General features: G+C 38.4%; 1 protein-coding gene across 4 annotated transcripts in view; it reads right to left on the bottom strand.

The window, feature by feature from the left end:
* The window catches only part of TRIO (trio Rho guanine nucleotide exchange factor), a 243,846-nt gene that overhangs the window by 82,973 nt on the left and 141,929 nt on the right, over nt 1–18,944 (bottom strand). For all 4 annotated transcript variants that reach the window (XM_066186236.1, XM_066186245.1, XM_066186252.1 and 1 more), the window contains exons 19-28: nt 18,413–18,527; nt 13,664–13,779; nt 10,283–10,405; nt 7,331–7,525; nt 7,104–7,219; nt 6,489–6,555; nt 5,572–5,681; nt 4,427–4,496; nt 3,882–3,971; nt 1,927–2,019 (exon numbers count right to left, since the gene is read on the bottom strand). In XM_066186236.1, coding sequence (XP_066042333.1) covers nt 1,927–2,019; nt 3,882–3,971; nt 4,427–4,496; nt 5,572–5,681; nt 6,489–6,555; nt 7,104–7,219; nt 7,331–7,525; nt 10,283–10,405; nt 13,664–13,779; nt 18,413–18,527 — 1,095 coding nt within the window. The remainder of the gene's footprint in view (nt 1–1,926; nt 2,020–3,881; nt 3,972–4,426; nt 4,497–5,571; nt 5,682–6,488; nt 6,556–7,103; nt 7,220–7,330; nt 7,526–10,282; nt 10,406–13,663; nt 13,780–18,412; nt 18,528–18,944) is intronic.

Here is an 18,944-nt window from a genome sequence, read left to right as displayed (position 1 = left end):
GAAATCTTTAAAAGTTATGTTAAGGAAAAAACTTTTTTTGATAAGCACAGACACAGTTATCAGATGCTGCACTACATCAAGGCCCAGATGGGAGAAAGCAGGGCAGCACGAAAGGACCCCTCCTGCCTCCCACATCAGTCATTGCCCCACGGCACCAAACACCTGCTCTGTACAACTGCTGATAAAGAGAATTTACACTGTTTTATTCTAAGTATTCCATGAATGACTATTCTGTGTTCACACAGTTAAAAGCAACCTACAGACAAAACTTTTCAATACCAAGAAGCATTAACGGACAGAAGTTAGAGAATTGAACATGATGAAGTGTTGTAGTAGAATTTAGGGCATGCAGTTCTCTGCCCATTAAACATCCCACAGATTTAACATAACAGCACCTAAGCTGATATTAAAATTTCCTCACAGCTTTTAAGTGTTTGAACAGTATCAAGACAAAATGTAGGTTCCATAACCAAAGGGGCATATTATGTTCCTTCTGTTATTCAAAAGGCCCACTTAATTCATTCCCTCAGGTTAAATTCCTTTTCCCCTTTTTAAAGGGAGAGCCATGTGACTTCTACTGTTATGATCATTACATTTTTTTTATTCAACTGACAACACCACCACCACAGCAAAACACTACATGATCACACCTAAATTCTGCATGACAACTCCACAGAACAGTGAGAGTAACTAAATATCTCTCAGAGGCACAGAAAAGGAGAAGCTTCAATACCATTTGGAAAAACAAGCTACCATGCTACCATCCTACCAAGCTATACATCTCTCTCCTATTACAGAAAAAACAAAACAAAACAAAAAAAAAAAAAAGGAAGGACAATCCAGAAAACCAGCAACTACCAGACAAATCCATTTCACCAGGCAGCAAAGATATCTGGCTCTGCAAACACTGATGAAACAAATCCATTCCACCACTTCCATAAATTAGCAGGTTAAAGCATATTAATATTAAAAATAATAATAACTGGAATTAATACCTCAAAATTTCTGAAACAGCACATCCCAGAGTATTTCTGTAATTATAACCTGACAAAGTTGCAACTCCGTGCAAGTGGAAAACAGAAAATAAACTTCAGTCAAAAATGACAAATTCGTTTCCACCCAGTGTGACCTGAAATAGCCTCTAATATTTTTCAGAAATTTCAAAGGCAATCACACATGGCTGTTCTCAAGTGAAAAAGGGAGACACAGATCAGTTACAGTGCTTTTGTAGGCTGCTACAACAAAACAAGCAATGCCACCTAACAGAGACCCAGCACAGTCCAAGAACACTGCTGCTCACTTGAGAAGACATCTGTCCACTGAGTAAAAGCTCTAACAGGGTTCCAAAAGTTCTGCATATTTTAACAGCCACTATTTACTTGACATTTCCAGGCAACATTACAAATAACAACTCTTTGTGCAACAGCTTTACAGGTACGGTCACTATGTGTAAATATTTACTCATACACACGCTTATTTTTATGTCTTATTTATGACATATTTGTATTTCTTTTAGATAGTTTATATTAGAGTTTTATATACAAATAAATATGTTATTATCTATTTTACAGTATTTAATATCACCAGCGTAGCTAATGGATTGGCAAAATTTGGTGTAGAAACCATTACAAAAATGGTTTTATAGCCATATAGCCATGAATTATTTTTTACTCTGGAAATGCAAATTATATTTTCTAAGTAAACATAAGTAGACGGGTATCTTTTTTTGGTTTACAGAAATCTGAACAAAAAGTTGCTTGTTTATGCCTTCTTTCATTTTCAGTCAAAATTTTGCAGCAGTATTTGCAGCTGCCCAGGATCCTGGAGTCTCAAAGAGCAGAGGAGAACAACCCTCCTGATTTCAGCAAGAGTTTTGCTTCCTTATGATCAGCAGAATCAGATGAAGAACCCTGAATTAATACTGACCTTTAAAAGAAGCTGGTATTTTGTTATCCTTTGGACAGGTTTGATAAGGTAAGAGGAGATAGAGTTGGCCAGTCCATGACGTTGTTGTATCTCCTACATGGAAAAAACAAACATTTGAGAACTGTGACCACCAATACTCAGATATAAACTGTTTTGAGGGATATGAAATAATATACATGAACTATAAATTCTATTTTAGCAGGAAAAAAATCCTCCAAAAACCAGGATAACGAGATATTCCAGGCACAGTGAATCATTATGCTGTGCATCTGCCTGCTGACTTGGTACAAACAGAAGATGATTACCTTCCAGAGTACCTGTGAAACGTTTCAACCAACCTGAATACAAAGGGCAAAAATTAGGGGCATAGAATGTGTGGCAACAGCTTTTTTAAAAGCATTAAGATCTGTACTTCTTTTGCTACTTGCAAGAGAGGAAAAACCCACACACACCAGTGTTCCTGGGAAGAGGCAGGAGTACCAGGAAGGTTGAGGTGGAAGTTTCTCAGCATCCCCTGCTATTTCAGTGCCGACAGCCACAGAGGGCCTCATCCCCACCAGAGGGAGCACCGAGCAACAGTTTCTGACTGAAGCAAAGAGGTTAACCAAGCACGTGAAAACAGCCACTTACAAATAGAAAAAATAATGACCTCCACAAAAATAAAGGTGGAAAACACAATTATCTGATAGCTAAATAGGATGATTACAGATTTCAGGTACTGATTGGGGCTGAACTCCACTGATAGGGTCTGCCATTTATCATAGCACAGGATCTATTTTAACCAACGAATTTCAAACAGCAAGTTATGCTGTACAGCTGTGTGCCACCTAACCATGGTTACAGTGAATGGGATACAAATGATATTTTGACATGGACCAGTGGGGTCATCAGTGGAAGCACTCGAGTACCCTGCACACAGAATTAAGTCTTCACACTTCTAATATACTTTGGGTGGATTAGGAGATGGAGAGCTCTGGATATAGTGGTAAAACAGATCAATCAAAGGAGGTGGTGGCAAGAATTTTATTTCTAATACTTTTATCAGATCCCTGTGTTATTTTTTGAAATGGTATTTACTAAATTTTTCTTCAGATTTTTTTTGGTCATATCTACCTGACTTTCTGTAACTTACGTGTTCTTCTTCATACACTGAAAACTTAATGAAGGCTTCACAGAAAAGCTTTGCCTTACAATGTTTAGAAATCCCATTTCCTCAGTGATTAGACTTTTGAGATTAAACCCAAGGGCTTCAGGGATTTCCACTACTTCCCTCTACTTGTACAAATAATTCTAAAAAAACCCCTGTGGTGTCATTACACAGCTAGTGGATCAGCTGGGGGAAAAAAAATGGAAAAAGAGAGCACTCTAATTGAATCATTTGCTTATACACGTCCAACCAAAACTCATTCACCATGGCTTAAAACCTCTAACACATATACATTTTTGTTGCTTTTTTATGCAGAATATTACATGTGTAGACCATGGAACTGAATAAGGAGGTTCAGCCCTTCTGGATAACAGTAGTGAACTGAATTACCACTACGTGCAGTTACAGTTTAAAAGTGCTGCAAAAATCTAACCAAGATATCTATCTCTATTACATACAATGCAAACTAAGCACATCAAAATTTGCAAAGATTTGCAGGATGTGCTTGTGTGAGCTGAAGATTCACGTCTTGGTTGTTGGTTGCCAGAACCTGTTTCCAGTTCTGAACCGCTCCGATAAGTGACAGTGACTTTTCACATCTGATTTGACAGCTCTGTAACACCAACTGAGCAATGGAAGTTTACCACGTGAGACACAGGATTGATTTTCTTAAGCTGACAGCTTAATAAATTGCAGTGTTATTAACAGGAAACTTGCATTTTCTTAACAAATTAGGCCCTCAGCAGAACCACAAATATATGAGTCAAACAGCCAAGGCGTGCTTTTAAGATGGACACGATGTACTTACATCAAAGTATGCTCCCGCATGTTCTAATATCAGCTGAGTGGAATCTGGCTTATTTTTACAGTAGGTGACGTACATCTGGAATTTGTCTGCCTGCAGAACAAAATGCAAATTTACAAAGATTATCCGAGAGCATCATTCCTGTCTCAAAGTTTTTAGACCATTATCAGAGAGCTTATCATCCCTATCAAGAAACTGAGCTGCACAGAATTATATTTCCACTCAAACTGACAGCGTAAAAATAGACATCAGGCAAGTAAGACTGGAAACAGCAGCAATGCATATAAAAATAGGTTATTCAAAGCTAAGACAAACCAAATCTGCACACTGGTTTAGGCAACTTGCATACACTTCAAGAGCAGCTAAGGATTGGCATCTGACAGGAGTGCCCTAATTGTTGTTTTTCTCAGTTAAAGATATACACATTTTACTTAAATTTGAAGGAAGAGGTACTTTTACAAATTAAAAAGGGATCTGAGAGCAAGAATTCTTCCCATCATGCTTCCTATCCCCCTTTCTACCCCTAAATATAAGTCTGACTTCATTACCCAAGTAACAAAGCAATGTCCAACATCTTCTGGTAACTGTTCATATTTTTCCAACTCCTTGAGAAATATACTGTGGGTAAAAAAGAAACAAATAGTACAAGGCATATGGAACATGTTTATTACAGCAACTTGTTTGGATCAATTGTCTGTAAACAAAGGCCATTAGAAAACTTTCTGTAATACCAAATGTATGAGCTAAGGAAATAAAGATAACTGGAATAGATAAAAATGTTTAATAAAAGTACTAATATCAAATATAATTCAATAAAAATTCTGATAAGAAGATCAGAAATTGAGCAGACATGCAGTTAATACATAAGGATATGCAAAATTTTAGTAATTGTTGTTGTTCTCTATCAAGATGATTTCCTACTGTTTTCAGTTTCAAGAAAAGCCTTAATCTCAATTTTAAAAAAAACCAAACCTTGCTTTTTGCGTACTCAAGTTCTCAAGTTAACAGAAAACATACAAAGAACTGTAAAATCGGGATCTGGAATATGCTAAGTATGTTTTATTATTTCAAAGAATCATAACCCGATACAAATGTGTACACAATCAGGAAATAACAAAGAAGGAAGATTCAGAGCAAGACTTCTGAAGAAAGATCCCCCTAGGCACCACTCCATTCAGAAGAAATGGAGTGGACAAGTCTCATTTATGCTCTGTACTCAAGTAAATGCAATGATGCTGGAGCATCTCCACAGAAGCTAAGAGCAACCAAGAAGAGCTGGGAGCCATACTCTTTCCCATTAACAGTTGCACTTGGATATCAGGAATGAGGGTTCTGAGAGAATGACAGAGCCCTAATGCTTGGGCTATGTTTGTATTTTATTGAGTTCAGTGGTTTTCATCTCTTTAGAACAACTGATAAACCTACAACAGAATTTTGGTTTTTGAAAGTTTTCCAAAAACTTTCTTAAATGCTGAAAGATGCCTGAGACTGAAAAATACAATTTCTAATGGTGTACCTATCTACCTCTCTGCAAAAAACAACAGCTGAAATAATTTAGCAATGCAAGAGGAAAATATTTAAATTTTTTTAATGAGAAAGCATTTATTGATATACACAATATTTTCATTAGGAAATCCCTCAGGTCATCATTTGGATTTAGCAGTAGTATGGAAATGGAAGATAAGTCACTCACTTATTGTGGAACTCATAAATTTCCTGCATGTTTCCAAAGATAATGTGTTCTTTGTTTACAATACCAGGTGGGATCTCCTCAACTCCACTTGTCATTTCCCACAGATATGTCTGCCAAAAAAAAAAAAAAAAAAAAGAAAAAAAAAAAAAAAGTGTGAAAAGAGTGAAAAGTGATGATAAACTCCCAACAGACGCAGCCAGGTATCTGTAAGTATGCACTCCTGGAGAGAAACTAGGCAAAGATCACACAGTAGCATCATCTCCAATTGTGACAGTGCCTGTTGTGTCAAATATACCTTGTGATTTTGACAATGAAATACAAGTTGTAAAACTGACAATTTAACATAGTCCCTGAGACTTCACCATTTAAAATGCATAGTGTTCTTGACAATCTCTAATGCTTCAGGATATTCCTTATCAAGGTCATGTCTGCAGTCTAGAAGTTCATGCTTTGTGTAACAGCTACCACTGAACCTTAGTTGCTCCAGCGTAACAATTACTGGGCACTTTTCCATGGAATCTCACTGAATTTCTATTCAAAAAGTCAGCTAGTAGCAGAACATGTGATACAGATAATAAGAGAATTAGCACAAGCTCTCCCCTATTGCTAGCAAAGCAAATAAAGTAAACCCCTCCTTTTTCCCTCCTCTCTCTAAAACAAACCCCCCCACACACAATTATGAGTTGGGAAAGGAACAAATAATGAAACTCAGTAGTGACAAAAGCAAAACATATAGAGTGAATTCTGAAATGGCAGTTATCAAATGCAATTTTAAGTTTCTTCTTAACAGCAGTAAAATTACTTAGATGGTCCTATGATTCCAAACCAATCATGCTCAGCTGTTGAAACCAGAAAGAAAACAGAAAGCAATGGATTGAATCCTGCCTCCAAAGATTAGTGAAAAAAACAAAACTCACATCCATGCATTCCCGGAGGTCTCTTACGTAAGCCTTTTCTGTCTGAATTAGCTCAGCCATAATGAACCTTAGGTGACAACAGAAAGAATAATCAGATCGCAGTGTGTTAGACCACTATGAATGCATAATAATCAGAATACATCATTCTCCTCATCAGCTCTTGCTTTTCCACAGCAGAAAGAAAAATCTGAGAACTGAAATGTGAAGAGGGACAACAGAGGAAGGAAACCTAAGAGGTAACATCCCTCCATTACTAACCAGGACAAAAAGAAACGGACAAGGAGATAGAATTTTTTCTCTAACATTTTTCATTGCTACAATCATTTAACTCTTGTCTTGCTTTCTCCCCTTGCACATTTATTTCACATTATTTCTATGAAGGAAAAAAGCTTTTTAAAAGAAGTCTAACAGTTTTGAAAGTTTAGGATTTTGTTATGCTAGAATTATCTGTGAGAACAAGCATGTGAATAAATGGAAATAGGAGATACTGAGTACTATCACTCTATTTTTACCAATTATATGATTTCTAAGCTGCCAGACAAGCCATGACACTTGTTCCATTATCAGGATTGACTTATGCATTCTCAGTCATTAAAAAATAAATAAATGTATTACTCTTTCCTGCGGGCAGACTTTCGTTTTTCTTCGTTAAGCTCATGAGCAGCATCGCGCAGTTTCACCTCTGACCCAGGGACACTGGCTGGGATTATATCCAGCTGCAAGCTTTTGCTCTTTATTAAAGAAAGGAAGAATTGATTAAGGAAGGAGACAGGAGAAAAAGGTAGCTTAATCAAATGCAAGTAAAGCTTGTCTGTCTGTCATCACACTCAAATTTTTCTTACCGATTTATTGGAATCAGAGGAAATACCCAGAGCTTTCTCTAAAGAGGTCCTGTATTTCTCCATGCGCAGGGAAAAGTCTCTGTACCTCTTATCCACTGCTGTGACACATTTTTTAATCTCTGTTGCATGAGCATGCCCTTTTTCACAAAAGCCATCAGCCAGCTGTATCAACAACTTCACCCTCTCTTTGGTTTGCTATGAAAACAGGAAAATATCGAACAGTTACAAGCTCTACCTGTCATGCAGGGGGTCCTTTTGCTAAACTGCTACTAAGTACAATTAGAAAAGGAATTGAAGGAGCTACCTTCCTGCCCTCTCTTCCCAGAACTCCTTTAAACAGATAACTTTTACTTAATCAAAATAGCACAGGACTAATGCAGGTTTCATTGGACTTTATTATTACATGACTAGAAGCAAATTGCTTATTTTTCTTTGAAAAATGTGCTTCATATCTAACCCAGAGATTAAATTCTGCTAGGCAAGCCTTTCAACATGGGTACTCTTGCATCAATATAAAGGCATTTTGATGCCAGAGAGAGTAAGTACTTTGTTCGTTACCACTGAAGCACTAGTATTAGACCTGGCCCACAGTCTCAAGAATCTACCTCCTTTAGACACCACTGAAATGCTGAGACGAAAGTAAGCCTTGTTATATATACTTTACTCTTTAATGGATTAAGATTACATTCTTTAAATTTTTTCTATATTATGCTTTGTTGGCACAGAGTTGTTTGAGAGAAGTGAAGAGAACAAGTAGTTACCACTAAATCATTAAGCACTTTTCACAAATAACAAGCTGCCTAAGACCATGCACTTTCTTTCATGTAAACCATAAATCATCCACAAGGGATGAGTTTATACATCCACCTCTCTCTCTGTCATGAGTGAAGTGTACTCTCAGGGCCCTTGCTAGCAGAGAGTTAAGCAAAATAGTCAATAAAAATCTGACTCTTATATTATTGAAAAAATCAAGTTTGTCCCCTTTTAATTCTTTTTGTTCCGTAATTGTCCCTCACCCAAGTATTTCTTTTCAGTATGGAATTAGCAAGGGCTAACATATCCTCCCAACAGGTAGCAAAATGCCAAGGGAGTGATAAAAACAACTTCCTTTCAAAATAGGCACCGACATCATCTGCAGGCTGACAGACGAAATAAGGAAGAGCAGTGGTGCTCTGCATACTAGAAAGGATCCAGCAAATTAAAGCCTGGATCAAAGCTCAGACAGAAAAAAATCCAGGTTTAAACATCAAAAGTAATCTCTGTTCTTTCTGGATTTTCTTTTCTCCCTTCCCACATGTCCCCTGACCAACTCCATCTCAAAGTCTGTTCTGGGGTGATCCTTCAGACAAATAAACCCCTGCTTACTTTCCTGGGCTCTATTGTTTCTCTGTGAAAGTTAGAGAGCCAGAGGGAGAAAAAAGTGACAGTCTGAACAGGTGGCAAAACAAAACAGAGACAGACAAGGCTACAAATTCAGGTACTTCAGTCATGCACTGGCTGGCTGTCTATCACACATGAAAACTGGTAAGCCTCAGGAGTGACATCTGCATCTCTGTAAAGGCCTCCAGAGATGCAGAATTACATTGTACTGCCTGACTTAAAAAGGTTTACAGCAGAATCACAGAATACTTAAATAAAATAAGTTACCTAACAAATAAAGCTTTATTTTTTCTACTGTCTTCTAATCAATAATAATAGGCTGAATAATAATACAGCTTGTTGTATTTGATATCCTAAATGAACATTCAGTAATCCACAATCATGAAGATATGAAAGTGGAAATCAAAGGCCCTGAAAAGTTTGTAGGTACTGAAAACATTTTTAAGCTACCTCACTACAATTCTGTCATGAGAAATCAACAGCACATAGGGCTCATGGAGCTCCAGTAACAATGAATATCTGCTGGTTATCTTCGGGTTTATTCTATTCTCAGCAGAAATAGAGACAGAAAGCCACTGTAAATAAACAGATCTTGATGGACATCCTTGGGGGATTTTCTGGGCCGGGCGAATTCAGTTGTTATATTTTGTTCCAAATCTTACATAAGTCAACTTATATTCAACTTGTTTGTCAACAACCTGGACAAAGGAATAGAATGTACCCTTAGCAAGTTGTTGATGATATGCAATGGGGGGACTGGCTGCGCTGCCTCAGTGGGACCTTGACAGGCTGGGGAGCTGGGCAGAGGAATCTAATGAAGTTCAACAAGGGCAAAGGCAGGGTCCTACAACTTGGGGGGAATAACCCCAAGTACCAGCACAGGTTGTTGTCTGATCTGCTAAGTAACAGCTCTGTGGAGAAGGAGCTGTGAGTCTTGGTGGATGGGCATGAGCCTGCAGTGCCCTCGTGGCCAGGACGGCCAGTGGTATCCTGGGGTGCATCAGCAAAAGTGTGGCCAGAAGGTAATCCTGATCCTCTACTTGACCCTAATGAGGCCACATTTGCAGCACTGTGTTCAATTCTGGTTTCCGTCATTAAGTAAAGACAAGGAGCTAACGGAGAGGGTCGAGCAGAGCAACACAAAGATGGTTTGGGAGCATCTATCTAACGAGGAAAGAGCTGGGCTCATTTGGTCTGGAGAAGAGAAGAGTGAGAGGGGATCTCACCAAAATATAAAGTATCTCAAAGGCAGCTGTCAGGAGGATGGTGCGACTCTTCAGTGATGCCCAGTGAGAGGATGGGGACTAACGGCCATGAACTAAAAACACAAGAAGTTCCATCTCAACATGAGGAAGATCTACTTTACATTGAGGGTGGCAGAGCACTGAAGAGGCTGCCCAGGGACATCATGGAGTCTCCCCCTGTGAAGACATTCAAAACAACCCACCTGGACACATTCCTGTCTAACCTGCTCTTGGGGACTCTGCCTTGGCAGGACGATTGGACTGTCTGATCTCCAAAGGTTCCTTCCGACTCTAAGTATTTTGTAATAATTTTTTAGATTTATTTTACCTTTGCTGTGATCTGAAATTCTTCATGTTCTTTTAACAACTCTTGAGTGTGCTGGATACTGGAACCAGTGGAAGTATGTGTGGATAAATAAAACTCTCCATTGTCATGAATCCATTCCAGAGCCTAAATAAAGCATTAATGAAGTAAGAGAAAAAACAATATATTTTTGGCAATAGAAACCATCTGTAATCAGTATTTCACACACACAGTTTGGCCACAGGTGAATTTTACTCTATGTCACTTGTGGCAATCATCTAATACCTCTACAATATCAAACAGTTCATAATTCTGAGATAATTCATTAAGTCTATGAAGCAATGTTTAGAGAATTAAAAATAATATATGAATCCAAACACTTCAGGGAAGTCCACTACTGCAGGACCACAGCAGTCCACTGTGGAAAAGTTCTAACTAAATGCGTTCACAGTTTTGGTAGTATACTCCCCAGTTGAGGAAAAAGACAAAAAAAAACACTTTCTTGGTGCCACATGGGACAGCTGTACTCAGAAATATGCATGTTCCAACTCGTAAAGATGTACATTAGACCATCAAGTATGTAGGCTAAACTTTCCAAGCACACAAGATTTAGCTATCACTTTGCTCTTTTGCTGACATGTATTCCAGCCTCACAAAGTGTGGTCTGTGCTCCTAGAAATTAACCCTGCGGCAGAGAAGGAACAGTGAGATGTCTCAGTTAAACCAATTCATGTATGTATAAGTAGAAAAAAACAAGAACGAAGAACTGCAAACTAAGATTGTTTCCCTTCCACATCCTGACACTTTATTTGCTCACTATTATGAAAAATGCTGATCCATGTAATTATCTATGCTTCACCCACATTACCTGCTGCCCTTTTAAGCACAACTCACTGGTTATGAGGAACCTCTGGCTCCTGGAAAAAGCAAGAGTTGTCTCCAACTGCTGCATAACAGTAAAAATCTAACTGACAACTGTTCTGCAGCTCTCAATACAGGTTCCCTACAGCAGCAGGCAGATGGATGGGAGCTTAGAAGCTTCTCATTTCTGACAAAGACAGTAGCAGATGTTCAAAGAGTTTTATACTTGCTTGCTTAGAACCACCTTATTACTAAATGCCTGTGTATCTTCTGTGTCTTCAGTAAATACACAGAAGACTAGACAAAAATTTAATATCCCAAAAGAAAAAGTAGTAGATTGCTGGTGGGTCCTCAGTCTTCCCTTAAAGGGATAAATTGAAATTATGAGTGTTAACTATCCATACTAGCAAGAACAGGAAAAGATTTATTTTGGTGGATAGTAGATATGTATGTTTCATACACATAACCTTACACTGAATCAGAAAATGCGCTGTCTGTATCATAATTTGACCTATGATTTAAGCTCATCAAAGCTGTGATGAAACAACGTTGATTCCCTTACTTCCACTTCAAGTGCTTTTCCTTCTTGGTGCAAAACCTGAAGTGAGTAGGAAGCCTTCAAAATTCAACACCGAATGTGAATTCCAGGATGCCATTTTCTTAGTCACATACTAGAGCAGGTACAAGCCTGATGAGATGGGTCTATACTTCTAAAAATTGCTGATGGAAACAAACCAACAACTCTTGGACTTCTGTCAAAATAGCAGCATTTCAACCAGTCACCTCGGTGACACGCATTGTCATTCTAATGTCAATCCTTGCAAGTGAAGACTAACATGGACAGGCACATCATGGCTACCACTGATATTACCCAAAACATTTAATACTTCTCACTTTCAACTTTCTAACCTTGGCATTTTTTAGTGGGTTTATTACACAATGCTGGAATGAATGACAAACAAAAAGCTGCCCCTCCCCAAATGACAGAGTGGTTTGGGTTGGAACAGAACTTAAAGATCATGTAATTCCAATCCCTCTGCCATGAGAATGAAATGTTGTCCTTTCATAACTTGCTGGCAGCTCTCTAGAAGCACAGTATGACAGAAAGACTTGATCTTAATTCCTGCAGTTTAAATCAGCTTTCATTTCAGCTGAGGTATCACTACAAAAACTGGAGAAATCAGTTTAGGGATCAGGTAAGCCCTTAATTCTGAAAGGATTTGAGAATCTAGCTTTGTCCTTGCAAACTACCATGATTTCTTTTCCATCACAAGGGCATCGGGTTCTGAAAGCACGAAGAACAGGTTCCTCCAAATTCCAAAAAGATATCTAAATGAAGAGAGCAATATTTCCATTTTTTTGGCTAATCACTGTGGAGTCCCATGCATGGTTTGGTTCACTTTGCTTTTTGATGACTGAACTGGTGATTGCTGGAAAATGGGATTGACAATGAAAATGCTGACAGATCTTTATCTCCAGTGTTTGACTGCTAGTTAGCAATCTCTATACAAAACAAGTAGATCATGTGCTTGTCAGAGGTTTAAATTAAGGTTATTCAAAAGTGGGGCGGGGAGGTGAGGGTGCGGGGGGCAGGGCAGGGATGGTGGTGCTGTTTTAAAGAAGTATCATACTTCAAATTAACTCCAAGATACACCTTGCAATCATGTCTTTGTAAAAGCATGATTTGAGAATTCTTTCAAGAGAGCAAACCAGACCAATACTATTTAAATTTCTGTCTAAATTAGTTGTCATAAAGAAATGAAAAAATTAGGGGTTTGAGGCCTTTAAAGAGGATCTGACTATATTTTACACTATAGGCATTATGTCCTTTTCCACAGAACAGGAACAGATAGCTTCCTTTCTTTGTCTTAAAACCAGTTAAGGAAAAAAAAAAAAGGAAAAAACCATCACAGATTAATCTACTTACCACTTCTGCCTTGAACCCCTACTTATTTTCAAGGCATGTGTTTTGATTAGTGAAGTTACTAATTAAGTTAAGTGAATTACTTAATAGTTCTTTCCAGACTGATAAACTCAACAAAATACCAAGAGGCAGACATGTCATGCAGGAAACCAAATACACAAAGAACCGAAAAACTAAAGTAATTCAGTTATTATTGTTTAATGAGTTATCCAACTTGTCAGATTTCTAGAACTGCCAATCAACTTAATTAGATATTTTTCCTCCAACATCTGAGAAAAATGCTGCTGCCTGTAATTTCCCCAGACAAATTAGGTGTGTGTGTAAAAGTTAACAAGCATAACAATTTGTCAAACACAAGCTTGCAGAAATTAGATTTTCCTGTACCAGATGAAGCTGGCTGAAGCAAAACATCACCTTTTAGTGACAACAGTTACACTGCCACACCAAATTTAGTTGTTCTGTATTAAAGGAAAGGCAAAGAACTCAATTTGCTACTTTTATCCTTCTGATGTTTTAGCCATTTAAAATATTGAAGTCAATGATAAATTTGTTACTGTGAGAAGACAGAGTTATGTCCACCCTGGATCACACCCCAGAGGATTTTCGTATGAAACCCTCACCTGTTTGGCACTTCTTTCAAACACCACATACTGCTGGCATTGATCAAGACGTCTTTTGCGCATGGTCCAATAATGCAGCACACGGTTCTCCCTCTGGAAGAGTTCATTCAAGATATCTGAAGAAATGAAAACAGAGATCATGACAACCAAATTTAAAATATCACACTAAAATTGGGGGAATAAAGTACTTTACATTGTAGAATTTACTATACACTTACTCTTTCTGTTAGTCTTTGCTCTGCTTTCTTCCCGATATTAGTGAAACACAGAGTGTTTCTTTTTCATTACTTATGGAAGGGCTGGTTAAAGAAACTAGAGATGCAATTAAAACTTACTACTGACACCTTTTTTCCTCTCAAATATTTTTCACAAGAGGACTGGATTGAAAATGTAGGCCGATAAAGATAGCACTTGATGAGGTTTCCTCAGAAAGAACGAGCATGCACAAGTAATCACAACATGCTTAATATATTACATTAATTGAGGTAAAAAAAGGGAATTTTTAATATATCAGTCCCCGATAAAGTATTTTAATGATTTAATATAGATGAACAAATGTACAACCTCAGGTCACCATAAGATCAAATGCAGCATAAGCAGACATTATACGTACAGAAACCCAAGTAATAAAAATAGGTAATAACTAAGTCTGTAATTCCCTATTTTAAAAAAAAAATCAAACTCAACAATATACAATTGAGTAAGCTGACTTGTTAAATATGAATGTTCACTGAACCTTGACAGAACTTCCAGGTAATCAAATAATTAACTCCAGTTTGTTATCCCTAAGTACCAGAAAACTCACATCCAAATCCCACATGTCCAACCTTTTAAATACTTCCTAGCAAAGACCTTGTGCTTTCAATATGCAGAAGACCTTATCTGAACTCTGCTCCTTTAATGCTTATGGTTTTTCCATCAAACAAAGAAATTCTAGCAGTTTCCTGTGAAGCTCACTTTACCTACTACTGCTTCCAGAGCAGCAGCCCTACTTGACCTTGTAGCTACTGCAAACCCAGAGGGCAAGTTGAGCACAGGGGAATGGGGACACTCAAAATCTCTGCCAGGTGATTCTGTTGGAATCGCACAGACCCAAAAGGGAGGTCCAGCAGAAGAGACCACAAAAAAGGCTTATTCTTTACACCAACACTTTACTTGCTTTTCTACTTATACCCAGAGCTGGCTATTTCCCGTAATCCGTAATTACAAGTGGAGGCTAACAGGTGCTAGGTGCCTTAAGGTCTCTGCATTCTGCTCTCCCACTGTGCAGGCCCAACATGCTTTACATCCCAAAAGGTAACAACTCCAAGAAACAGTTTGACAGAGAAGCTCAAATAACAGGAAGCCTGAGAGGAAATGTATCTTCGTCTACCTCATCAGAGTTCTGGGACTGAACACAACTTGTCACAGCCTCCCTGAGGATTATGAAACCTGTCTGCATCACTGCCAACATCCTCCTGCTTACAAGCACTATATTCCCACTTGCCACAGGGTGCTGAGATCACCCAGAATTCGCATTTAGGTGGAATGTGGTCACTGTGGCCAAGGTTTTATTTTTTGCTGGTCAGGCTCCCCTCAAATATGCCTCAGCTGATCCACCCCTTAGCCAAGGTATGAGCTGATCTGCTGTGAGCCTCCCCTGCTTTCTCAGTTTTATTTCTGCCTTATGTCACCTCCAAAACACTTGCTCAGAGTATATGCCAGATTTTGGGAGGCAGGGAGGTGGAGTGGGTGGGACACAATTATCATTATACAATGCAACACACCCAACTGGACACACCACATAAAAAGAGACATCTTGATAGTGACGCAAGCAAAGTAGTTCTTGACAAAGAGCAAGCGAGGTGAATTTAGGAAATTGGAACAGCATTTGTTCTGTCAGGACATGATACAGATGGCAAGGCAGTGAGAGATATTTGGCTGGGCACTCTTAGTGTTAGTGCCATTAATTTCTTGGACTGACAAACAGGAGAAAAAATGTTCTATAAAGTACTCTAAAGAAGTTATAGAACGTCAATATTTAATATGAGGTTTGGAAAAGCATCTCTGTATCTCAAGCCACCTGAACTACAGTCCCTGTTGTTGTCATTTACTTTGATTCCAACATTTGTTAGGATTGTTCCCTAAACTTTCAGCTTCTTCTCCAGGCTCAAAGAGCTCTCAGCTGTCTCTGTGCATCCTGGTCCCTTCTATCAACCTACCTACAAATATAAGCACCATTGGACAAGTTCCTGAACTGCACTCAGTCGCAGCCTGTACAGCAGACAGGTAACACAGACGCATACAGACTTAGCAGCCAAAACAAAGATGAAGATGCTCTCATTTCTGAGCTTACTGGAATTGTCACCAACTCAATCCACCCACCACAGCACAGTTTTAGACCACAATTTCTTCCTAAATGAGACAATATTTGGGTACCCTTAACTGCATATCAAAGAAATTATTCACGCTGGTATGCAGGGACATAAGGACACTTCTCAGAGTTCAGTACCACTGTAATTCCTGTTCCCCATGAAGCATGGGCTTAGCTAAACTTTGCCTAGATTAAGACATCACTTTTCCAGATAACTTAATGTTCATCTGGGAATAAGGATCAAGTATGCCACTGAATGAGGTTTCTGAAAAACGTTCAGCAGTTCTGCAGAAACTCAAGGGTTACTCAAGTTTTTAAGGCATTAATTTATAAACTACATACTGATTGCAGTCTGCCAGATTCAAGCATACACCTGGGTTGTAATGCTCTATTAGAACATATGTAACCTCTCTTTCACTAAAATAAAGTAAACACTCAATTTTTTTCTTGATTTAGAAAAGAGGTGAAAGGAGATCTTTTTTTTCTTGACATGCATATTTGAACAGGAAGAACAGAGCAAACTTTTATATCATTTGGTCAGCTACCCCCATACCACTGAGACCTAACAGGAATGAGTCTCCACTAGTTCTGTCTTAACTCATGCTTAATTCTCAGAAGCATGTATTACATGGTTTATGGGGGGAAAAGTATTAGATCAACGCTTATTTTTCTCTACTTGGAGATTTTTGCTGGGTTTTTGCTGCTTTTTAAACATGTATCACTCATCCAGAATTTTAAATGTACGCAGAATATGCATAACACTATGGTTCTGGCATGTAATTATTATTCTTAAGGACATTAGTAGAGGTCTTTCTATTGTTTCCTCATAATAGCACGCAGAATGACTGTTCCTATACAGATTTCAAAATGGATTTAAAAAAAATTTCTCTAATACTCAGTAAGTGAGGTAGCTACAACTTCCTGCTTGCTTCTGCTCTGTTTTCTTTGTCTCTTACTGAAAGAAGAGCTAAGTGATAATTGTCACTTTCAGTTAGTGAAACTATTGGAATTTGTGTTGAGATTTTATTTTGTACAGTTCTATGAATGTTGGGGACAGAGGAAAAAAACAACCCTTTGTCATAGCTCTAAACACTCAAAGTTTCAACTGCCACAATCCAATTATTTCCTTAAGAGTGAAAATATGGCCAATATCCTGTTCTCTTTCCAACAGAAAAAGTTCAGTAAAGGAGGACCTTCAACTTGAGTATCATCAGACTTTGACTTGAGTACTGTCAGTAAATTTACTGGGAAAGTTTAACACAAACTGTTTCCCCCTTGTAGTTAAAGTGAAGCAGCGAACATGTTCTTTTCTAATAGTCATCAAGTAAATTAGAGCGGAAGTGACCTCTGGAGGCCATCTGCCTCAATCTCCTCTTCAAAGCAGGAATAACTTCAAAGATTTTCAGAGGCTGGTTCAACTAAGTTTTAAAAATTCTTAGGGGCACCTGTAACACTCTCTCCCATTCAGAATTTTCCTTGCTGCAACTTTTTCTCTGGACTTAGTGCCATGCTCCTCTTGAGTCTGGCTACATCATATGCGTAACTCCCCTTTGGGTAGGTGCAAACAGCATTTAATTAGAAATTAAGACTTCTCTAGTTTTGGGACTGTAGCATGGCCAGAGTGTTAACTCACAGCTTCAAAATGCACAGAGCAGAATATGACTGGCAGTTAAATTATTAAAATGCAGTATTTACTTCTGAATCTCTCTGATCTCTGTTCTGCTACCACACCCATCAGTAAAGCATTTCCTACTAATTTTTGTACTTTTGTCCCTCAAAGCCCTACAGGTCTCTCTCTCTCCATTCCCTAGAGTGTTTATTACACCTTAAAGCTGTACTACATATTATTAATCCTAGCAAAAGCCAAGCCTCATGTAGTAGCTCTTTCCAGCTTCACCTCAGCTACTACATGTCTACACATCCAGTTTAAACATGATGTAAGTTACCCCATGCTTCATGAAGTTCCTCAACACTGATGCAAACTATCTGAAGAGCTCAAAAGCATAATACAGGCAATAATCTCATATCATTCTGGCACTCCCAGGGAACTTGCAGAATGTATGACACCATTACACTGAATATGCTTACACCGAACAGCTCCCATTTGGCTTCAGACCAGACATTATCTTGTGGAAGTTTACTACCCCATTGTCTCAACAAAAGCTGCACACTTGAGTTTCAAATAGAAGGAAGATTAGGTTTAACAGCTAAAAGAATTCCAAGCAACTTCATTTGAGTGTAAGAGAGTTTGAAGACTGCCAGCTCCTTCAAAGCGTGGAAGCAATTTGTTCCCTGTTAAGTCCACTTGGGCAGGCTTCACTACCCCATCACCACACATAATACAGCACATGATGATCATATTCTTGTGAGAAGAGAGAGAACAAGAATCCCCTTACTTTTCACTTGCTGTTCAGGAGCTTTGATATGTGTCACCATCCCTGGCATGTTGACACTGTTCCTGTGCAGGTACTTCAGGAAGACATCAGCATTCCTCCGAGCCAGTGTGCAGGCCTAGAGAGTCAGGGGTACAACTTTATTTGAAGATGCACAAATACACATACAGAAGAGACTGAAATTCTTCCTAACCCCCTTTTTGTACATTTGTCACCCTCTTCAGTTTTGGAAAGCACTGCATGTTAAATCTTTCTATAAGTAAGTCAAGCCAACCCAACTATTAAAACAGATTTTTTTGCCAAATAGCAGTTACACCTTACCTAGCAGAAGAAAAAAAAAAAAAAAACAAAAAAAACCCAACAGATAAACAACCCCAAATAAAATGCTGTTTCTTTTTTCTGAAGAACCTGAAAAGCAAATACCTGCTCTAGGGCTTTCAGCATGACTCAGAGCACACAGAGAATTTTGTTTAGTGTATGTGCCATGTACCACCTGAAGTTGCTTACTGTGAAAACAGTGCACATGTTTATGTAC

The sequence above is a fragment of the Chamaea fasciata genome, unplaced genomic scaffold (genome assembly GCF_029207755.1).
Source record: "Chamaea fasciata isolate MVZ Bird 193981 ecotype frontalis unplaced genomic scaffold, bChaFas1.0.hap1 SCAF_1, whole genome shotgun sequence".
NCBI lineage: Eukaryota > Metazoa > Chordata > Aves > Passeriformes > Sylviidae > Chamaea > Chamaea fasciata.
The sequence above is the reverse complement of the archived record's forward strand: the minus strand, read 5'-3'. Positions and strand labels throughout refer to the sequence as shown.